Below are 19,576 nucleotides of genomic sequence, written 5' to 3' on the forward strand. Positions count from 1 at the left end.
TGCTTTAGGATTTTTTACCCCTGGATGATGATGTTAACTTTTTTTACCCCTAACTGATGGTTGTTAACTGTTTGGAATGTCTCACTTTGCTTGGTTTTGGATTTAAAAGATACAGAAGTTTAAATCTGAAGCAGTCCCATGCAGCCTTTGTAGCCAAGCATTTTACAACGCTGGATCTCTTCCCTGTGTTAGCCTGGAAGATGGGCCTCTGGAGATGGGTAGCTTTTCCCTGAGGAAGGCTACAGAGATGCCCTCAGACTGGGAGACTGACATTTAGATATGCACACTGAATGAATTCTGCCCCAGTCTTTAGGAGGCAGACTAAAACCGCATGTTTTAACAAAACCTTTTTAAAAGCTGCAGTTATTTCCCTAAAATCATGTTCAAAATGCATTCAGAATTGGGAAGGTGCTGCTGAGTGATGATGTTTATTGCCTGCATCTGTAGCACAGCGTTCTGCAGCTAGTTGTACTTTCCCTTCCTCCCAGGGTTCTAAGCACACCCTTCACTCCTGCAGGGAGCTTCAGCTTCCTTCAGTAAGCACAGCTTCACTCCAGCTCCTTAAATATTTGATAAAACATTTCCAGCTATTAAATTATGTACAGCTAACATTGCCTTTCTCCTCCTGCAGTCCCTGATCATGGTGTTTGCTCACTTGGTTCATTCACAACTGGAGCCACTCCTGGAATTCCTGTGTAGCCTGCCCGGCCCCACTGGCAAGCCCGCCTTGGAGTTCGTGATGGCCGAGTGGATGAGCCGGCAGCACCTCTTCTATGGGCAGTACGAAGGCAAAGTCAGGTGGGACCCACAGATCATCCTGTGTTAGCTCTGATGGGGCACAGAGCCCTGTGTTAGCTCTGTGAGCTGCCCTCATCCCATTGCCATTGAGTGCTGGGTGTAGGGAAGGGGAGCTGAGATGGGAGCGGTGTGTGCCAGCGTTGAGCAGAATTGCTGCTCCCTGTGCTGTCAGCTCTGCTCAAGAGAGCTGTGGTAACTGGAGCAAGCTCTGATCTTCCTCATCAGTGCTGCTGCTGCCTTGTGCTCCTGTGCTGGAACACACACTAGGGGGAAGGGGGTGTCTCCTGCAAATATGGGACTGCTTTTGGGATTGAACTTATGTGAATGTGAAGAGCTTCCACACATGGAATTGCCTTTGTAGACTACTGTAGAGTTCTGGGGTGTTATAGAGGGTTTCCAAAGAGAATCTGGTGGTTTCTTGTTGATTTATTGATCTATTAAAAGTCAATCAATAAATTAATTACAACAGTGTTCTCTCCCTTTTGCAGTAGGAGCACGTTTGTGTTGTGGTGGAGGCTGAGTGCTGTATTCCAAAGCATGGGATGCTCTGTATTCATTTAAATTTTGTCACAGCTGCAGTATTAGATTATTCTGGAGTTATGAAACCTCACAGACCACTCTTAGGGGTCTCACCAGCTGTTAACTCAATTATTAATGTGTGTTGTTATGTTATTGTTATGGGCAGTCAAATAGCCTGTGAAATAAATAATGAGAAAAAGCAGGTTCAAAATGGAAGTTAGTGAATAATCTTGAAGGACAAGCAGCGGATTTGGGGATCCAGTGCTCTTTTTGGTCACACTTCGTTGGTTTCATTCCTAAGCCTGGTGGTTTATCCCCATTTTGACAGTGCAGGATCTCTTGAGGCTTTTGGAACAGGGAAAAGCCAGACCAGGAGAACAAGGTTAAAGATGATTGTTTAGAGCTGTGTTGTCCAAGATGAGAACTGTTTGTGTACAGGTGATGTAGCAGGGCTTCACACTGTTTTAAACATTTGTATTTGGTTGGTTGTGGTGACATTTACCATGCATTAGTAAATGCTTGGTGTTTCTGTCTCCTGAGGAAAAGCAGGGCCTGCTCTGAGGACCCTCTTGTTCAGGGTTAGTAGAAAGACCCTGAAGGCAGCTGACACCTCCTGTGTGCACAGTCCCCATCCACTTGAAGAGGTTGAAGAGGTGCCTGTTGGGTCTTGATAAAATGATGGGAAAACTTTGGGCAGCTTGGGGTAGCAGGTAAAACCTGGGTGCAAACCAGCAGAAGTCACAACCATAGTGTGGGAGAGAAAGAGGGTGAGAAGTGAAAGCACAACAAGTTCAGTTCCACAGAACTTCAGAACTTCAGTTTGAGATTTGTGGAGTCAGGAGAGATAGAGGTTTGGGGGTGCCAAGCATAGATTGTCAACCTTGACCTGTAGTCAGAATCACCCTCAATGTGCTTGAAAACAGCATGGAACTGGAGAAGGTTTGAAGTGTGGAGTAGAAATGTGAGCATCAGAGATGGAAAGAACAGGTAAAGGAGAGGAGCAAGCTGGAAGTTCTGAGTGTAGCAGAGCCATGAAGGACCAGAAGTGAAAATGATTATTGAGACTGGAGAAAGGGGGCAGATCATCACTGCAGATCAGCCAAATTACTGCTTTCTTTCCACTGCCTTCCTCTTAATTCCATCTTTGTGTGCACATGGTGCTGCAGGGGCACATTTAACCTGGTGGCCCTTCTGACCTGGAGAAACCTTTAATGTGTGTATGGGTGGATGTCTGTACTGTTGATGGTGCTATATCCAAAGTTTGAGCAGTTCCCAGCTTGCTGTGCAGGTTGGGAGCTGAGTCCAGTTTTGGATGCTGACATAAAGCAGGAGACATGGGAAAATTCTGTCATGCTTGTTCTTGGCCAAGATATAGAAGAAAGGGCATCTGGGTGTCTGCTCTGGGATGTGTTCCCTGTTGGAAAGGCTATGAAAGCCAGACAGTTTGGGGAAATTCCAATCTCTAATTTTCCTGTTCTCTGCTCCCAGCTCTGTAGCACTGTGCAAACTCCTGCAGCATGGCATCAACACAGATGACAAGAGACTTCAGGACATTAGGGTGAAGGGAGAAGAAATATTTAATATGGATGAGGGAATTCGGACACGATCCAAGTCAGCCAAAAGTAAGTAATCATTTTGCTTTAACAAGGGATTTTTCTGTAAATAGATGCTATGAAAAGGCTTAAATAGGTCTGGCAGATCACACAGAGCTGTAGGAGATAGTTCCTGCAGAAGGGGCGTGTTGATTTTTAGAGCTAATTCATACATCATGTACTGAACATATCTGTTTGCCTGTATCTGTTTACCTTAATTCTGCCAAAGACTGGTTTGGAGAATTCCTGATGTCTGATTTAATATAACTGGATGAGGTAATTATGGGATGGGGAGTTCTTCACTGCTGTTTTGTATTATGAGACAGAATTGATATTTCTGGATGCCTGGTAGCTTCTCTGAGAGGAAAGTGTCTTTGGTGCATGCAGAAATTAAAAAACAAAAGTGTGTCTTTTTCAATGAGACACTTTCACAAAAAGCAATGATTCAACAAGTCAGAGATTTCTTTTAAGGAAAGCTTGACCAGTCTCCTGCATAAGATTTGTCTTATTTTTTAATAGGTTGAACCCAAAGAACTGGAGGTTGCTGTTGAGATTAGTCTTTTAAATCAGAGAGGGAAAAGCTCTGGGCAGTTTTTCCTGAGGACTGAGCTCTAGGGGGAGGACACCTGGGGGCTGCTGTCCTCAGCCATCAGTCAGACCTTGGTCTTGCTGTGCTAGAGCTCATGTGTGACCAGTGCTGGGATGGGGTGTGGAAGATGTACAGATCCAAACTGGGAGCCTGTCCAGACAGTCTGTGCTCCTTGCACCTTCAGCATGGGTTTGGGATCTGCAGTGATGCAGTGAAGGACTGAGGTGACAGCTAAGGAGATGAATAGGGACAAACACCAGGGATTTTGAGAGTGGTGGTCACAAATCACTTGCTATCTGATTATTCTTGGCTTAAAAAAAACCAAACCAACGGAGGTCAGACAGAAAAATGGCAACTGCCAGCATTTGAGTTAAACAAAGATTAATACTAGCATCATAGGATACTAGTAGGAGCTAAAACTAATGCTCCCAGGTTCTTTATTTGATAGTATCTTTACGTTTATAATTAAGGCCAAATACACTGCCTAGCTGTCCTGTGGAATAGTTAAGCCCTGCAGGAACATTAGTAAGGAAAAGTTGGAGCTTACAGTGCCTCAGAAGGGGCAGAGCCATGCCTGGGAGTACTGCACTGCTCATTTACAGGATGTGCAAATGGACTTCAGGGAAGAAAGGTTGACTCCAGATGACTCCATTAAGCAGCCTCAAGGAGAAGAGTCACACATTCATTTTCCCCTTCCTCCTCTTCACTTGGAATATGCAAGGTTGATGTTGCATTGAGATCTTTGGGAATGTCTGGGTACATGGAAAGAAGTTTGGGGGGTTTTATGCCAGTTCTTTTTTCCTCCCAACCTCCCTAACAAAAATATCCCACCTCAACAAAAAAGGACCTGTTTTGTAACTTTTAATTAAAAGCAATATGAATATGTGTGTTTTTTCTCTTACAGATCCTGAGCGCTGGACAAACATTCCTTTGTTAGTAAAAATCTTAAAATTAATAATAAATGAACTCTCTAATGCCATGGAAGCAAATGCATCTAGACAGACAACTGCAGATTGGAGCCAAGGTAAAATACTTTTTTGCTTTTTCTCTTTGCATAGCTTAAATCTACTTAATTTCTCTTGAGAAGTATTTAGGATAGTATTTAGGTTATAGGAACTTGGTGTCAGTAAACCATGTACCTGTAACTACACAGGCTTGAACAGTGTTCCAGAGGATAAGCTCATAGAATCACAGAATCCCAGCCTGGTTTAGGTTGGAAAGGACCTTAAAGCTCATCTTGTTCCACCCCCTGCCATGGGCAGGGACACCTCCCACTATCCCAGGTTGCTCCAAGTCCTGTCCAGCCTGGCCTTGGACACTTCCAGGGATTCAGGGGCAGCTACAGCTTCTCTGGACCTCAGAGAAGAATTCTTCCCCTCACAGGGAAGAATTCCTTCCCAATATCCCATCTATCCCTGCCCTCTGCCAGTGGGAAGCCATTCCTCTTGGTCCAAGTCCCTCTCCAGATCTCTTGTTCTGCTGTACAGTTCATCATTTGCACATCTCTTCCTTCCCTGTGCTGTATTTAAGTGCTACCAATCTCTTCCAGATAAAAATAAATTAAATGGGAGAATAAGATCAGTCAGTGTTGTATATCCTTAGACCTGAAAATTATTTTGGGCTAGTTTGGAAGATGGGATCTGACCATGTGTGAATAAAATTTCCCTTTCATGGTGTAACTGGTTTTCCTTTCTTCCTTCTTCAAGTAACCATTCTTGTTGTTGCCTTTTGCTTGGCTCCAGTTCTGGAAACATTCCAAAAGGATAAGGAGAATTGCAGGTTTTTATCTTCATCCATCCACACATGCAGGGATGTGTTTGCCTACAAACTCCAGTCCCCTATAGAGTGATCACAGACTGGACCTCTTGGATTTAAATCATTTCTAGATTTTTTATTTTTCTAAACAGATGATTCAAATGATATGTGGGAGGATCAGGAAGAAGACGAGGATGAAGATGAGGGCTTAGCAGGACAGTTCTTATCAGATATCCTTTCCACAAACAAGTATGGTGAGTAGCAGCTTGAAAGTCCTTCTTCAGAGAAGTAATCAAGTAGGTGACATCCTAGTCAAAGTTTCCTTCCCTTGGCAGCTGCAAAACAAAGACTGCAGGCACAGGGAAGGAATTCTGCCCTGGGATTGTGAATAAGAACTTTCTGGAGAAGCCATGGCTTTGAGCAACATGGTGATTAAATTGTTGCATTATAAATACCATCACCTGGGAGTTCAGATGCTGCACAGGCTTCACAGCTGGGAGGTTCCTGCAGGTGTTTTTCTAAAGAGAAAATTGCTGCTCAAAGTCGTAGGTGTGAGCTCAGCACGACAGTGTCCAAGGGATGGGTGAGCTTGTTTGTGGAGAGAGCTTGAGGAACAAGTGCTGCATAAAGAGATGAGCAGGTGCATCATCTCTCAGTTTCATGTAGCCTCAGAAGGGAGAACTTTACAGGGAAACAGCAAGGGATGCTGCTCCCATTAGCACAGAACTGGCAAAGTGTCACCCTCAGGTGGGATTAAGGCAGAAGATTCTGGTGCATGGAATTCCCAAGCCTGCCTGTGAGTGTCCCATGTGTGCTTGGCTCACCTGCGTGTTCCTTGAGCCTCCTCTGACCCTGGGTCTGGGCTTCAGTGATTTCTATCACATGACATAAAGGAATGAATATTCTGGATACAATTTTCTTTTTCCCAGCACTGCTGAAACTATTTACTTTTGGTGGATCCTTGGGTTTCAGTAGCTTGGTAGAAAATTTCCTGAGGTAGTCTGCTCTTTTTGATGTTAAAACCTGCTGATTTGCCTCTGACAGATGAAGATTACTATGAAGATGATGAAGAAGATGATCCAGATGCATTAAAGGACCCTCTTTACCAAATAGATCTCCAGGTGATGCTCTAGAATGAGGGGTTTTGTCAGATTCCAATCATTCTCTGTAAACTTTAATTTTCTAAATGTTGTACTTTAACAAATGTGTGAGCACTGCAAACGCCAGTTATTGATTGTCATCCAGAAGGCACTCTGTTAATTGAAATTACTTTGGAAAGGGCCAAGTGTCCCAAGAATTTCTGGAGCTATTTTTCCTTATCATTAATATCCATGACATGGAAATGTGAATGAACAAAACTCTGAACAGGGGGAGATGAGACTTTTCTACTTGTGAGCTTCACAGCTACTGGCAGAAGTCAGGAGTAGGTTGGAGAGTGAACATGACAGAATTTCATACTCCACTTGGAGGTGCTCCCACACAGTCAGCCCCTGTGTTACCCTTTGCTCCTGCTTTTCCCACCACCTGCAGCTGTTGATGGGCCCTTCCCTCTGCTCCCACCCTTTTTCCTCTGCTCCAACCTTTCCTTCTGATTCCACTCCTCCTTCTGCACCGCTCCTTTCTGTTCCCTTCAATCCCGGGGTCCTACTTGGTGCATGTTGGGATGTCTCCTGACAGATGGAAGCAGCAGGATTTTCCAGGAGGGTGGTGCTGACAGGGTGTTTCTGTCCCTCCCAGGCCTATCTCACCGATTTCCTGTGCCAGTTTGCACAGCAGCCCTGCTATGCCATGTTCTCTGACCACCTCAACGACAACGAGAAGCGAGTGCTGCAGGCCATCGGGATATAGACCCACTCCAGAGACCACACCTGCCAGATCTGAACAATAGAGGTTTTTTGGCTAATTCCACGTTTTATGATTGGACATAAAACATTTTCCAGTGTCTGCCTGCCTTGTTCCAGGTCGACAATGGCCTTGTTTTTTTGAGCCTCATCTTAACATGCATCTGCTAAGGGAAGGAATCCTGAGAAAGCAGCAAGGACATTGCACATTGGTCTCACCACAGGAGCACTTTCATTTTCCACAGTAACTTTCCAGGAAGTTCTTAAAGATAAAAAATAATGTGTCCTTAATATTTTTGAAAGGAAGCTGTCTCTACCTGTGAAGAGGCACTTTCAGTTTCTCACAGCACAGTCGGACAGAGAAAGGAACCGGGTCACTTATGGATTGCTTGACAAGTGGGAAGGTTGTTCTTGGCTGTTGTTCCTCTTCACGTAACACAGGGTAAATATCTTGATCCTACAACGTGACTTCTTTTATAGACCCACAGACTCTTTTCAGAGCTGCCTGGACGGGATGGAGCCAGTTCACAGGAGTTTGGAGGGGAAGCTGAGGCAATGAAACTGAGTGCATATCTTCTTTCCTGGTGCGGACGGGGGCTCTGTCGCTCACATCTCCCATGGGAGCAGTTCTTCACTAACACTTGTTAGCATTGTTAGCACATGCTCAGAGGAAGCCACCACTTAAATTTCTGTTCCTGTGGCATGTGGCTATGAAAGACTGGTTTTCTGGAACCCAAGGAGCCACAGTTTTTAGGAGAAAAAAACCTGATTGTATTTAACATATTTGCTCCATGACAGCCACTCTGAACTCCTTTGCTTTTTTCACACTCCTGTGTGTATTTTTATAGAGTGGTAAAATAACATTTGCAAATTGATTTCCCCATGAGAACAGTGTAATGTATCTCACAACACCTCTCTGCCTTTGGTTCCCTTTTGGGGAAAATGAAATAAAACTATTAAAATGTACATTGGTATCCTTGTTATAAAACAGATTTAAAAGGAACTTGTGCTTGTTTCCTGAAGTCACTTTTTAAAAACATATTTCTCCTTAGGACACGTTCTTTATGTGCTGCCAGAGGATGTTTGGATGTTTCATGGGAGTCACCTGGACAGTAAGGGAGTCCTGTGCTGTATCTGCTGCTTAAAACAGGCTCAGCCATTACAGTTTCCTTTTAAGAAAGGCACTTGCTGTTCCTTTGTGGAATGCTTTGTTTTGATGTTGTATCAAACCCTCCATAACCTGGAGTCCTGAATCTCACTGGTCTCATGTGCTCAGGAATGGGCAGAGCTGGGGGGAGCCCCCCATCCCCTGCAGACTCCTCTGAGCTGTTCTCAATTTTTTCTGTGCCTAACTATGAGAAGCAGAGTTTGAAGCCTGATTTTTATGTGTCTAATAAGGTACAAGCACTTCCCATGCCATTGAGTCTCAGTGTCTTTCTTCCCTGGGGATTCTCTGGTCTTTGAGAATATCTAATAAACAGGGTGCTCTGACCTGCTAGGGCCAACAAGTTAAACTTGGTAAGTTTGTAAACCTACCAAAAAGCTGATGGCTGCAGTGGTGTGTCCACATGGCTGTTCCAGAAGGGTCAGGAGTGTCCTTAGAGGAATTGGTCCCAGCTCTGGGAAGAAGCAGGACCAGCTTTTTTTTGCCACGTGCACCAGCAGCAAAGGCTGAAACCCATCCATCCATACTTGGAGGAAAGTGGATGCCAAACATCTGGAAGCATTGAGGTATGTTCAGGATATCAGAAGGAAACAGCACATTGAAGGCTGGTTAGCCTGGGCTCACAGAGCTGTTGGTGGGGTTCATGTGTGCTCCAGTGGGAGCTGGGGCTGGTGTCCTGTGCCTTGGAGGGGGTTTTAGCCAGGTCAGAGTATGGATTTAAACAAGACCATGAAAAATGAGGCTGACATTAGTACTGACACTGAACTGAAACATTTAAGGGTGTCTGTGTCATTGTAAAGTTCCAAAAGACAAATGGGTCAGTGCTATGTTCCTGCTGGAGTTCATCTGTGTTTTGGGTAAAAATGACTTTGATTTGCAGTTATCAATGTTTTTTCAGTGTGAGTGGGAAGGATGGGGGGGGTAAGTGGCACTGTCTCTACGTGTAAAGATTCACCTACCTGAGTTTCCCACAGCATAGATGGACAGAAGAAGGCACAGTGTCCCTTACTTGATTGCTTGAGAAGTGGGAAGGTTGTTCCTTTGGCTGAACTGGCGCTCTGCACTCTCCCTCCTTTATCCTCCCCTCGGATGCAGGCTGAGCCGGGTGGGCATGGTGCTGCTGCATGGCAGCTGAAGCTTGACCAGCCCAAGGGGCAGGACTGGCACAGGGATGGTGTGGTTGTGCAGCAATTATTGCCAGCACCCTTACCCTGTGCAGGGTGGTCTTGGCAAGAAATACCCTTGGCTCAAGCAATCCCTAGGAAGAGACTGGATAGGATCTGAGAGGGTGCAAAAGGGAGATGTTTTGAGGGACCTCAGCGAAGTTCTGGTGCTCATGACTTCATTGCTTTTCTGCTTAACCAGTGTCATCTTCCCTGAAGGCTCCGTTCTGTGTCTTTAAGCAAGGATTGTGTTTGCTGCAGGAATTGTGCCCAAAAACCTCTGAGTAGTAGTAACACAGTGATTGCTCAGGATGGAAGCTGCTGGACTCTGAAACAGCGTCTGAAGTCTGTTTTTGAGGTGCAGCATCACTTGTGTTGTCTGCTGTTGTGAAGAAACTAAACTAATGGTCATAGAGGTGTCTGACACCATGTTAGGAAACACAAACTAAGAAAAAGCAAAGGGTGGGCTGTGGGTGACTGCACAGGTGAGGGCACATGCCCACTGCTGCGTTGGTGCCCGGTACACACATCCCGCTCAGGACTCGTCTGTGGGGATGAACTGGCCGTGTTTGCTCACCGAGCGTTCTCCGGGGAGCAGCACGAAACTCCGACCCCACGGACCAGAGAACCGCCCAGCTCGGACCCTGGAATGAGACTTTATGCATATCCATCAGTACTGTTCATTTTTGGGAGTGAATTAACAAACTCTTGTAATGTAGAATCCGGCCTGACTTCCCCGCCCTTACCCGGGTCTTTACCTGGGCAGCGCCCGCGGGCTCGGCCCCCGGCCCGGCCTCGAACGCGGGTCCTTTGAGCCCCTCAGTGGCGTTCGGGCCCCCCCTCTAGCGGTGCATGCTGGGAGCTGTAGTCCAGGGCTTGGCAGCTGCCGGGCCGGCGCCCTGGGTGCGATGCACGCCGGGAATTGTGGCCTGGCGGCGTGGGCGCGCAGGGCACGCTGGGAGCTGTAGTCCAGAGGCCAGGCGTGGGCCATGGCGGCGGCGGCCGCCCCGGCGGGTGGCGCGGGGCGCTCGAAGGTGGCCCCGAGTGTAGACTTCGACCACAGCTGCTCGGACAGCGTCGAGTACCTCACCCTCAACTTCGGGCCCTTCGAGACCGTGCATCGCTGGCGTCGCCTCCCACCCTGCGACGAGTTCGTGGGGGCCCGGTGAGCTGGGGAGAGGACGGGATGGTGGGAGGGGGGCTCCCGGCGCCGCTGACCTGTCCGTGCCGCCCACAGGCGCAGCAAACACACCGTGGTGGCTTATCGGGATGCGATCTACGTGTTCGGCGGGGACAACGGGTAGGGGGAGCTGAGAACGCGGGGAGCAGGGCCGGGGTTGGGGGGAGGTGGGTGGGAGGAGAGCGGGGTGTGAGGGGAGCGGGGTGTGAGGGGATGTGGGTGTGAGGGGAGCGGGGTGTGAGGGGAGCGGGATTTGAGGGGATGTGGGTGTGAGGGGAGCGGGGTGTGAGGGGAGCGGGATTTGAGGGGAGCGGGGTGTGAGGGGATGTGGGTGTGAGGGGAGCGGGGTGTGAGGGGATGTGGGTGTGAGGGGAGCGGGGTGTGAGGGGAGCGGGATTTGAGGGGAGCGGGGTGTGAGGGGATGTGGGTGTGAGGGGAGCGGGGTGTGAGGGGATGTGGGTGTGAGGGGAGCGGGGTGTGAGGGGAGCGGGGTGTGAGGGGAGCGGGGTGTGAGGGGAGCGGGATTTGAGGGGAGCGGGGTGTGAGGGGAGCGGGGTGTGAGGGGATGTGGGTGTGAGGGGAGCGGGGTGTGAGGGGAGCGGGGTGTGAGGGGAGCGGGGTGTGAGGGGAGCAGGGCTGAGGGTCCGGGACCACCCCTGTCCGACCCCCGGCCCGGCTCAGCCGCCTCTCCCGTCCCTCCCCGCAGGAAGACGATGCTGAACGATCTGCTGCGCTTCGATGTGAAGGACTGCTCGTGGTGCAGGTGGGCAGCGCGGCCCCTCACCGTCCCCGGGCACCAGCAGGGCAGGACACGCCGCGGCTTCCCTCAGTATCTCGGGCCGGGTGTGAAAGTTGTGGCACTACCCGAGTACCCGAGAGGAAGTGTCACCTCGGCCCAGCGCTGTCACAGCTGTTCCCTGCCAGCCTGCTGTGTGCTGGGCCATCGGGGTTATCGGTCCTGCCCGAGGGGAAACCGGGCAGCACAACAAGGGAGAGGACCAGGGTCACCTCTGTTCCTGCAGCCTGTGAGAGAGCAGAGGGACCGGGTGTGCTGCACCCCTTGGGCCAGCAAAGCTGCTGGCATGGCTCACACCTTCCTGCACTGGGCAGGCAGTCTGTCTGTCTTATCTCACCTGTGTCCCGCTTTCCAGTTCTGCCCAATAGATTTCAGCAACAGCATGTTTTTGACCATTTATACCGTATTTCTGTTCCCTAAAATCTTAGTTCAATCAACTATTTAAAATCAGTGTAACACAGAAACAAAAGAATAATTTCTAACAGTTAGTTCTTTTCTGAGTCTGCACAGTAGCTCTGAGTTCCCAAAGCATGACCAGGGTGTTTGACTGCTGCTGTTGTAACCTCTGCAGGGCTTTCACGACGGGGACGCCACCAGCACCACGGTATCACCACTCTGCCGTGGTCTACGGGAGCAGCATGTTTGTGTTTGGTAAGGCAGCAGCAGCTTGTGCTGGGAGTGGTAGATGTGCTGCTGTACTGGTTTGAAAAAAGAATGAGAGATCTTTAGGAAGTGTCAAAGATCTCATTCAGTAGCAAATCCAGTATTTTTCATGGCTGAGTGTGGTTTCAACTTTGGGAATATTTTGCTGCTTTGTTTAAAGTAAGGATGACTCGAAGCTCATTACCATAGTGATTCTTTAGGAGGAGTGGAGGATAAGTCTCCTTCTGTAGTAGTCCATTAGCCAAACACTTTATACAATCAAAAGTTTTTCCTAATGCAATGCCTGGGAGTGTGTGTGCTCCTTGCCTGGGAGTCTAATGGAATTCTTGTTGTCCAGGTGGTTACACTGGAGATATCTATTCCAATTCTAACCTGAAGAATAAAAACGACCTCTTTGAGTATAAGTTTGCAACTGGGCAATGGACAGAGTGGAAGACTGAGGGAAGGTAAGAGCTGGTGTCATTGCCTCACACTTTGGGGGAGTGAGGGTAGCTTGGCATCCTTTCACATAGCACAGTCAGACCTAGTGACAGTGCTGATGTTTGGGCTGCAGCATGATTGCTGCTCTGCTTTTACAATTAAAGTGTTTTGGTTCTACAGGAGTTTTTTTGGAAGGCCTCCTTTCCAGAGTGCACTATAAAGAAAATGTGTCCAAAATCCACTCTTCATGTTTCAGGTCCATGACAGAAGGGATGGGAACAAAGGGAGTTGGGGTTTTTTCTGAATTCTTTCAGTTTCAAGGATAGCTTGGAAAATGTTGATCCCTCATGAACGTGGGCTCCTGAGATTCAGTGTTCCACGGAAAACCAGAATCACTAACACATGGCTTCCTAAAGTTGACTCCATGGACATTTCAGAATGCCATTTCTGACAGTGATTGTGATCCAGCTACTCAGTATTTTTTACAATGGGGTGGACAGGATAAAGGGGAATGGCCTCATACTGGCAAAGCAGGGATAGATGGGATATTGAGAAGGAATTCTTGGCTGTGAGGGTGGCGAGGCCCTGGCAAAGGTGCCCAGAGAAGCTGTGGCTGCTCCATCCCTCAGGTGTTTAAGGCCAGGTTGGATGGGGCTTGGAGCAACCTGGGATAGTGGAAGGTGTCCCTGCTATTGGCAGGGGGTGGGACTGGATGGGCTTGAAGGTCCCTTTCTGCCCAAACATTTCTGTGTTTACCACTCCCCAGTAAGGGTCATGTGGAGTCTTTATCCACAATCCTATACACAGCTGAAGTATCTGAAATGCTGGTTTCATTGGAGAGAGGGAAGGGGATGTTTGTTTTTGTGATTTGTGGAGAGGGATGAGGAATGTCACATCCATTCTTGTGTTACTGTAGCTCACCTCTGATGAGCACATTATATTTCAGAACAGAGACCCTATTAGTAATTACTTTTTCTGGTTAATTCTGGTAACTTGGGACATTTTGGAAAGTAATTCTTACTCAGTTTACAAACTCATATTTTGCTTGCTGTTTCCCAGAGTTACAGTGTTCATGCTGCACAATGACCTCAGACAAGCCAACAGATGCCTTGTGGCATCACAGGTTTGTTCAACCTGGCTGATTTAGTTAAAACAACAAAGATTATGGAAGAGAAAGCATAGGTTTGATCTTTCATTGTGGGTACTACATCTTGGGAACAGCCCTGAATGATCCCAAATGGGTATCCTGAGCTCTGTCCTGGTCTCATTTCTGTGTTTCACTTGCTTAGTCTGTGGGAATACATGTGGGATGTTCATAGCAAGAGTCGATTGCCACCTTGCTCTACCAGTGGTGCTATGAATCTTCCCATTGTTTAACTACTTTATGAGAAGTACTCTTAAGAGTATTTGAGTCCTGGCAAGGAATTAGTTGGGATTTGTTTCCTTTTTTTTTTTCCTGTCTGCATTAAGGTGGTGTCTCTTTACTGAAAGCAGCAGAGTGCAAAACTAACAGATGCCTTCAGAGGTTCACTCAGTGTTTGGAGGGTGCATGGCAGGAGCAATTTTGTGTAGGGGACTTCTTACATTTCTTAGATCCTTCTGCAGCCCCTCTACAGCTGCAGAGGGAAGATTATTGTCTGCATTTTCTTCCTTGCAGGTTGCCAGTGGCCAGGTCAGCTCATGGTGCGACAGTTTACAGTGACAAGCTGTGGATCTTTGCTGGATATGATGGCAATGCACGGTATGGGGCAGTAGCACCCTCTCCTTGACTGCTTTTGTGAAATCCCAGCCCCTCACTTTCCGCCTTTGTAGAGACATTTCCATATTCCAAGAGATTTCAGCACTCAGCTGGAGCTTTGCAAACCCAGTCTGTTGTTGAGCATTGCACTTTTGCAATTCACTGGTTCATGTTCAGATAAGTAGTATGTGCTTAAAGCTGAAAGATCTGGTTACTCAGAGTGGCTGTGGATGTGTAATTTGACAGTGTGCTTGGTTGTAAGGCTGCAGAATGATCTTTGACATTTGGCAAATGCACATTTCTTGAAAAATCCCCGTCACAAGCCGGGTGGTGTTGCTGAGACTTAGATAGCAAAGCCTGGATTTGCTAGGAAATTATCTGACAGAACTAAGAGCAACGTGTCAGTTTTTTCTCAGAAGTCTCTGGAAATATGTAATATTTAGGTTGAAGGGAGGTAGGATTTTTTATGGGGAAAGACTGGAAAGGAGTGGTGCTGAGATGTTAGAGAGAGCCTGGTGCTTTGTCTCACAGTAGCTCCTTGCATTTGCTGTTGGTCTCTCAGGGAACAGTCAGTTCTGGATGTGTCATTTCTTTTTCTGTCATGATGAACTTGAGGGGTAATTTACATTGATGTACAATATTTGCATTGAGAGTACACAGAGATTGTCACAAATGAGGAGCTGGGTTGCCTCCTCTTCTGAGGAGAAATCTTCAGAAAAGTGTCTAGTTCCACAAAGTCTCCAGGAGAAGATAATCTGATAATGGGGAAAACAGATGGGATGTCTTTATTATTTCTGGAGAAGGAATTGGTATAAGATGCATGACTCTGTGGGATTGTTCAGTGCCAGCTTAGGGAGTCCCCCAGGGCCTTGGATAGCTGTAAGGAAGGAGTGGGTGAGAAGAGCTGTCTAATTTATGTTAAATATGTCTAATCACGTTTAAAAAATGTTTTTTTATGGAACTTGAGCCTCCAGGCAGATTTGAACAAAGGAAACATCTGTAGTTACTGTGAGTAGCTTGTTCTGGGAACAGCACAGTCAGAGATGTGTCAGGTTACCTGTTTCATCCTCCTTTCTGTATTTAAGGAAGGATTCAGCCATGTAAATAATAGTGGTCAATCTTAGTAGTTAACAGGGATGAGCAGAAGGAGCAGGGTAATAAGGGGTATTTTGTAAAAATCCTGAAGATTAAATAGCTGAAATCCTTGAGCTCCAGACTGAGTTGCTATATGTAGTTAACTGCAGTGTACTTGTAACTAGAAAAATACTGAAGCAAGCTGGGGTGGGGGTGTCAAATTTAGGTATAGGACAAAGGTATTCTAAAAATTGTTTTTCTGTCAGTAGAAGTAGAAAATTCTTCCTGTGCAAAAGGAATGTTGATGAGATAGGATTTCTGTCCTTTCAACACTGTTACAAAAAAATGAACTGTTTCAAATCAAGCATTTTTTGTGTTATGGCACAGATTAAATGACATGTGGACAATAGGCCTGCAGGACAGAGAGCTGACCTGCTGGGAAGAGGTAAGAAGCTTTAATTTTAACACATAAAATCCTCTTTTTTGGTTTTAATGCAAAATTATTTAAAATTTCCCATGCTAGACTGCACTATTCTTTCTCCAGAATGTGTTTTTGACCCACAGTGAAAAGAAACAGTTCAAGTTTGATTTGGTTGGGGTATTTGGAAAACCAAGTGTGTATGAAAGGGTGATTTTATTGCTTGTGAATCTGTGAACTGGACTTGGACTTCCCATGGGGCATTTGCTGTGTCCCCTTTGGAAGGGACTGCATTCCCACTCAGACCACTATCACAGACTGGGAGCTTTGCTGGCCAGCTGGCCTAAGTCCTGATCCTTACAGTACTGGGAGCTTTGAAAATGTGGCCTCCCAACCTTTTTATCCAGGGAAAATCAGACACGTAAGCACAGCAGGAGTCTCCAGCTTTACAGGGCCCATGCCATGTGCTCACCCTGGCTGCACCTGTGTCCCGTGGCCCTGCAGTGTCCTCAGCACGTCGAGTTGTGCACTGTAACAATACATTTCTGATTTTGAACTTAATTATCTTTCAGATTGAACAAAGTGGTGAAATTCCTCCTTCCTGTTGTAATTTTCCCGTGGCGGTTTGCAAAGACAAGATGTTTGTTTTCTCTGGCCAGAGTGGAGCAAAGATTACCAATAACCTCTTCCAGTTTGAATTCAAGGAAAAGATGTAAGTATAGACAATTAAGTCCTGCAAAATCCACATAATCCTTGAGTTGCGAAATGTAATACTTAAGGGTATTGAGGGAGAATCCAATGTCTCCTGGTGACGAAGGATAGAGTTAGAAAATGTAAAGAATTGTGTAAAACCATCCTGTTTGCTGTCCCAGCTGGACACGGATCCCCACGGAGCACCTGCTGCGGGGCTCGCCGCCCCCTCCCCAGCGGCGATACGGACACACAATGGTGGCCTTCGACCGGCACCTCTACGTGTTCGGGGGGGCTGCGGACAACACGCTGCCCAACGAGCTCCACTGCTACGACGTGGACTCCCAGACCTGGGAGGTCATCCAGCCCAGCCCAGACAGTGAGGTAAAACCTTCAGCACGTTTTTTCCTTTGTGCTCCTTCTTCTTTGACTCATTTTTGCCGTGGACACGTTTTGACAAGAGCATTGGATTTTAGCTAAATAGTAACAACTCCTTCCCACTGATGGTTAATCAGCTGGAATATTGTGGGTAGCAGTCCTTAAAAATTAGTCAGTGTTGACACATCTAAAACTTCACTTAACACATTTTAAAGAAATACCATGAAATGCTTTGATATGCGTTATGAGTCAAACATTTGCTGGGTCAGAAGCTGAAGAATGAATTCAATGTGTACCAGTGGTTCTTTGCTTGGCTGTGTGATCCTCTTGAAGCAGAATTCAAAACTAGACAAGATTTGATTTGTCACTGTAATGCCCATGTGCATAAAATCTTATAAATTCTGATTATACATAGAGTTGTGGCTGGCAAATAATAATATGGAGGCTCAGAAAAGACTGTTTTAGCATACTTACATTAATAAGAGATACAAATTTTAAAATGTCTGTTTTTACAATCAAAAGGCTGTAGATCACCAAATGCCAAGGAAACACTGTAAATGAGACAATATTAAAAAAAAAAAAGAAAGATGAACATATTAATCTGTTTCTTTTGCTACTCATGCAAGGCAGAGATTGTGTGATAAAATGCCCATTTTTTTCATAGCACACTCACAGATCTTGTATTCCAGGTGGAAGTGCCAAGGGCTCACCTGGATTCAGTGCATATTTCAGGTCACATAAATGAGGATCATTTCATCCCAGAATGCACAAGCAGTTGTTCCCTGAAGCCCATACCAGTGTGTGTAGTTCCTGGCTTTGGAACAGCAGCATTCATTGTGTTTATTAATGTGAACAGATTTTATCTTAAGCCGTGTTAAGGTACTGCAGCTGATGTCACAGTGGGTTTAGGGTGTGAGCTGCTCCCTGTGTGTGTGCTGTGCACACAACTGCACAGCCTGAGGTTATACCTCAGACAGCTGAGTGTTGCAAGAATTGGGATCAGGTGCAGAGTTACTGATTTAGCCAGCACAGGTGTGACAGGGCTCACCCCCAAGAGCTGTGTGGGGTGTTTGGTGTGTTCATGTGTTTGCAGACAGGTCACAGGGTTGGATGAGCTGGAGAATCCCACCCACACACTGCTCAAAATTAGCTGTGCACGTAGGCCTTGTCAGGAGCTGTGACTAGACCAAAGCATTTCACAGCAGCCTATTTAATGCTTTTCAAAACTGATTTATTGTCACATTAAATAATAAAGCTGCTTCTTCAACTTTCTAAAACCACAGTTACCTTCAGGACTGTAGATCCTGTTCTGTTCCTGCCAGTGTTACCATTTCATGTGTGAGGCTTCAGCAGGCATTGGTTCTTTGGGACACAATTGCTTATGGCTTCCAGGAGCAGAACTGCTCCTGCCAGTGTTACTAATGCTGTAAACCAGCATTGTTCCCTGAGTTATCCCCTGCTAAATTTCATTTCAGGTTTCAAAGCTCTTTTCTTTGTCTGTCTGTAATCCCAGACAGAGGTCTCCTAGTTGCTTGTGTTGTATTTTGCAGTTTCTTTCTCTGGTACAGCATCTAGACACTGATTTGGTAGAAATGGGAGGTGAAACTGGTTGTGTTGAAACACAGGATAGTAAATTTTCCTAAAAAGTCAATTAACTGCAAATAATTAGAGACTTTTGGTGTTTCAAGTAAGTTTTAAATTATTTTGTGTCTTCTGGAGCCATAACTAGGTAATTTCTCAGAATCATTTTCCTAAAGTTTCCATGAGCTTTTGGCAAAGACTTCTAAAGGTAGCAATGAATCTCTAATACCATCCTGTTCCCTGGACACTCTGAACTTGGATTTTCGTTATTTATCCATCTCTGTGAACAAAATTATTCACGTTAATTTGAAACAAAACAGAAGTCGATAAGTGCAATGCTGTCTCAGCACTTGAGGGTTTCTGCCATGTGTGAAGTGATAGTGACCTCTGTTATTGTGCAGCAGAATGACCTACCTCAACTTTCAGAGTTGGGTTTTTCTTTTCCAATGGGTGGATTGTAGAGTTTACCTTCTGCTTCCTCTGTATTACGTGGTATGATCTTAGAAATGCTGCATTTCAACTTTGCTTAACTGCACTTTAGTGGGGTTACTTTCTTACTTGTGGTCACGTGATGCATATCCTTAATTCTTTCTTCTTTTGGATGTTTAGCATGGAATGGGTAAAGCCTCTGGAGTCCAAAATGAGGTTTGGTGCTGACTACGCTATTAATTCAGTGGTGATTTTTACAGTGCTTTGCAAAAGAGATTACAGAAGAGATTACTTACACTGAAAGAGAGTCATTGCTGCCATTCCAGTCTTGTTCTCTGAACTTAGGCTGCCCCAAGGAGCTTTTCAGGGTGACTGGGGAGTGATTTGGACTTTTCAGACCTATTTGTGCCAGAAGCAGGAATAGGCTGTCAGGTGGAAATTGTATGTCCTCTGTTATGGGTGACACAGAAGATGACAAGTCACACAAGGCTGAAAAATTTTGGCATTGTTACCTGGAAAAGGTGGCCCAGTTTGGGCAGAGTGAGTTCTAGGAAGGTCCTAGAGGCATTTGTTGGGCACAGACAGCAATCATGTGTCAGGTGCCCTGAGACAGTGACATTTTCTGCATTTTGAGTAAACAGGTAGAACAAGCCTGGGAATAGATCTGGCAATGGACCTGTTGTAGTTCTCTGCCCAGGACACTCAGAATTCTTGGTAGTGCCTCACAGTGGGATGGAGGATGGGAAATGGCTTAATGAATAAAAGAGGGCAAACTGAGATGGAACAG

The 19,576-nt window shown here is 46.2% G+C and overlaps 2 protein-coding genes across 4 annotated transcripts in view; both read left to right on the plus strand.

Moving 5' to 3' along the window:
- Positions 1–8,097, plus strand: part of IPO9 (importin 9) — a 38,854-nt gene extending 30,757 nt beyond the window's left edge. Inside the window, exons 19-24 of the mRNA XM_058855824.1 lie at positions 632–798; positions 2,806–2,939; positions 4,403–4,522; positions 5,406–5,507; positions 6,298–6,374; positions 6,991–8,097. Of these exons, the coding sequence (XP_058711807.1) occupies positions 632–798; positions 2,806–2,939; positions 4,403–4,522; positions 5,406–5,507; positions 6,298–6,374; positions 6,991–7,101 (711 nt within the window). The 3' untranslated portion in view covers positions 7,102–8,097. The remainder of the gene's footprint in view (positions 1–631; positions 799–2,805; positions 2,940–4,402; positions 4,523–5,405; positions 5,508–6,297; positions 6,375–6,990) is intronic.
- Positions 8,098–10,385: 2,288 nt separating this feature from the next.
- Positions 10,386–19,576, plus strand: part of LZTR1 (leucine zipper like post translational regulator 1) — a 35,383-nt gene continuing 26,192 nt past the window's right edge. For all 3 annotated transcript variants that reach the window (XM_058855786.1, XM_058855787.1, XM_058855788.1), the window contains exons 1-9: positions 10,386–10,587; positions 10,660–10,722; positions 11,309–11,365; positions 11,970–12,049; positions 12,399–12,507; positions 14,139–14,222; positions 15,681–15,738; positions 16,284–16,423; positions 16,584–16,785. In XM_058855786.1, the coding sequence (XP_058711769.1) occupies positions 10,412–10,587; positions 10,660–10,722; positions 11,309–11,365; positions 11,970–12,049; positions 12,399–12,507; positions 14,139–14,222; positions 15,681–15,738; positions 16,284–16,423; positions 16,584–16,785 (969 nt within the window). In that variant the 5' untranslated portion in view covers positions 10,386–10,411. The remainder of the gene's footprint in view (positions 10,588–10,659; positions 10,723–11,308; positions 11,366–11,969; positions 12,050–12,398; positions 12,508–14,138; positions 14,223–15,680; positions 15,739–16,283; positions 16,424–16,583; positions 16,786–19,576) is intronic.

Source organism: Poecile atricapillus, chromosome 23 (assembly GCF_030490865.1).
Source record: "Poecile atricapillus isolate bPoeAtr1 chromosome 23, bPoeAtr1.hap1, whole genome shotgun sequence".
NCBI lineage: Eukaryota > Metazoa > Chordata > Aves > Passeriformes > Paridae > Poecile > Poecile atricapillus.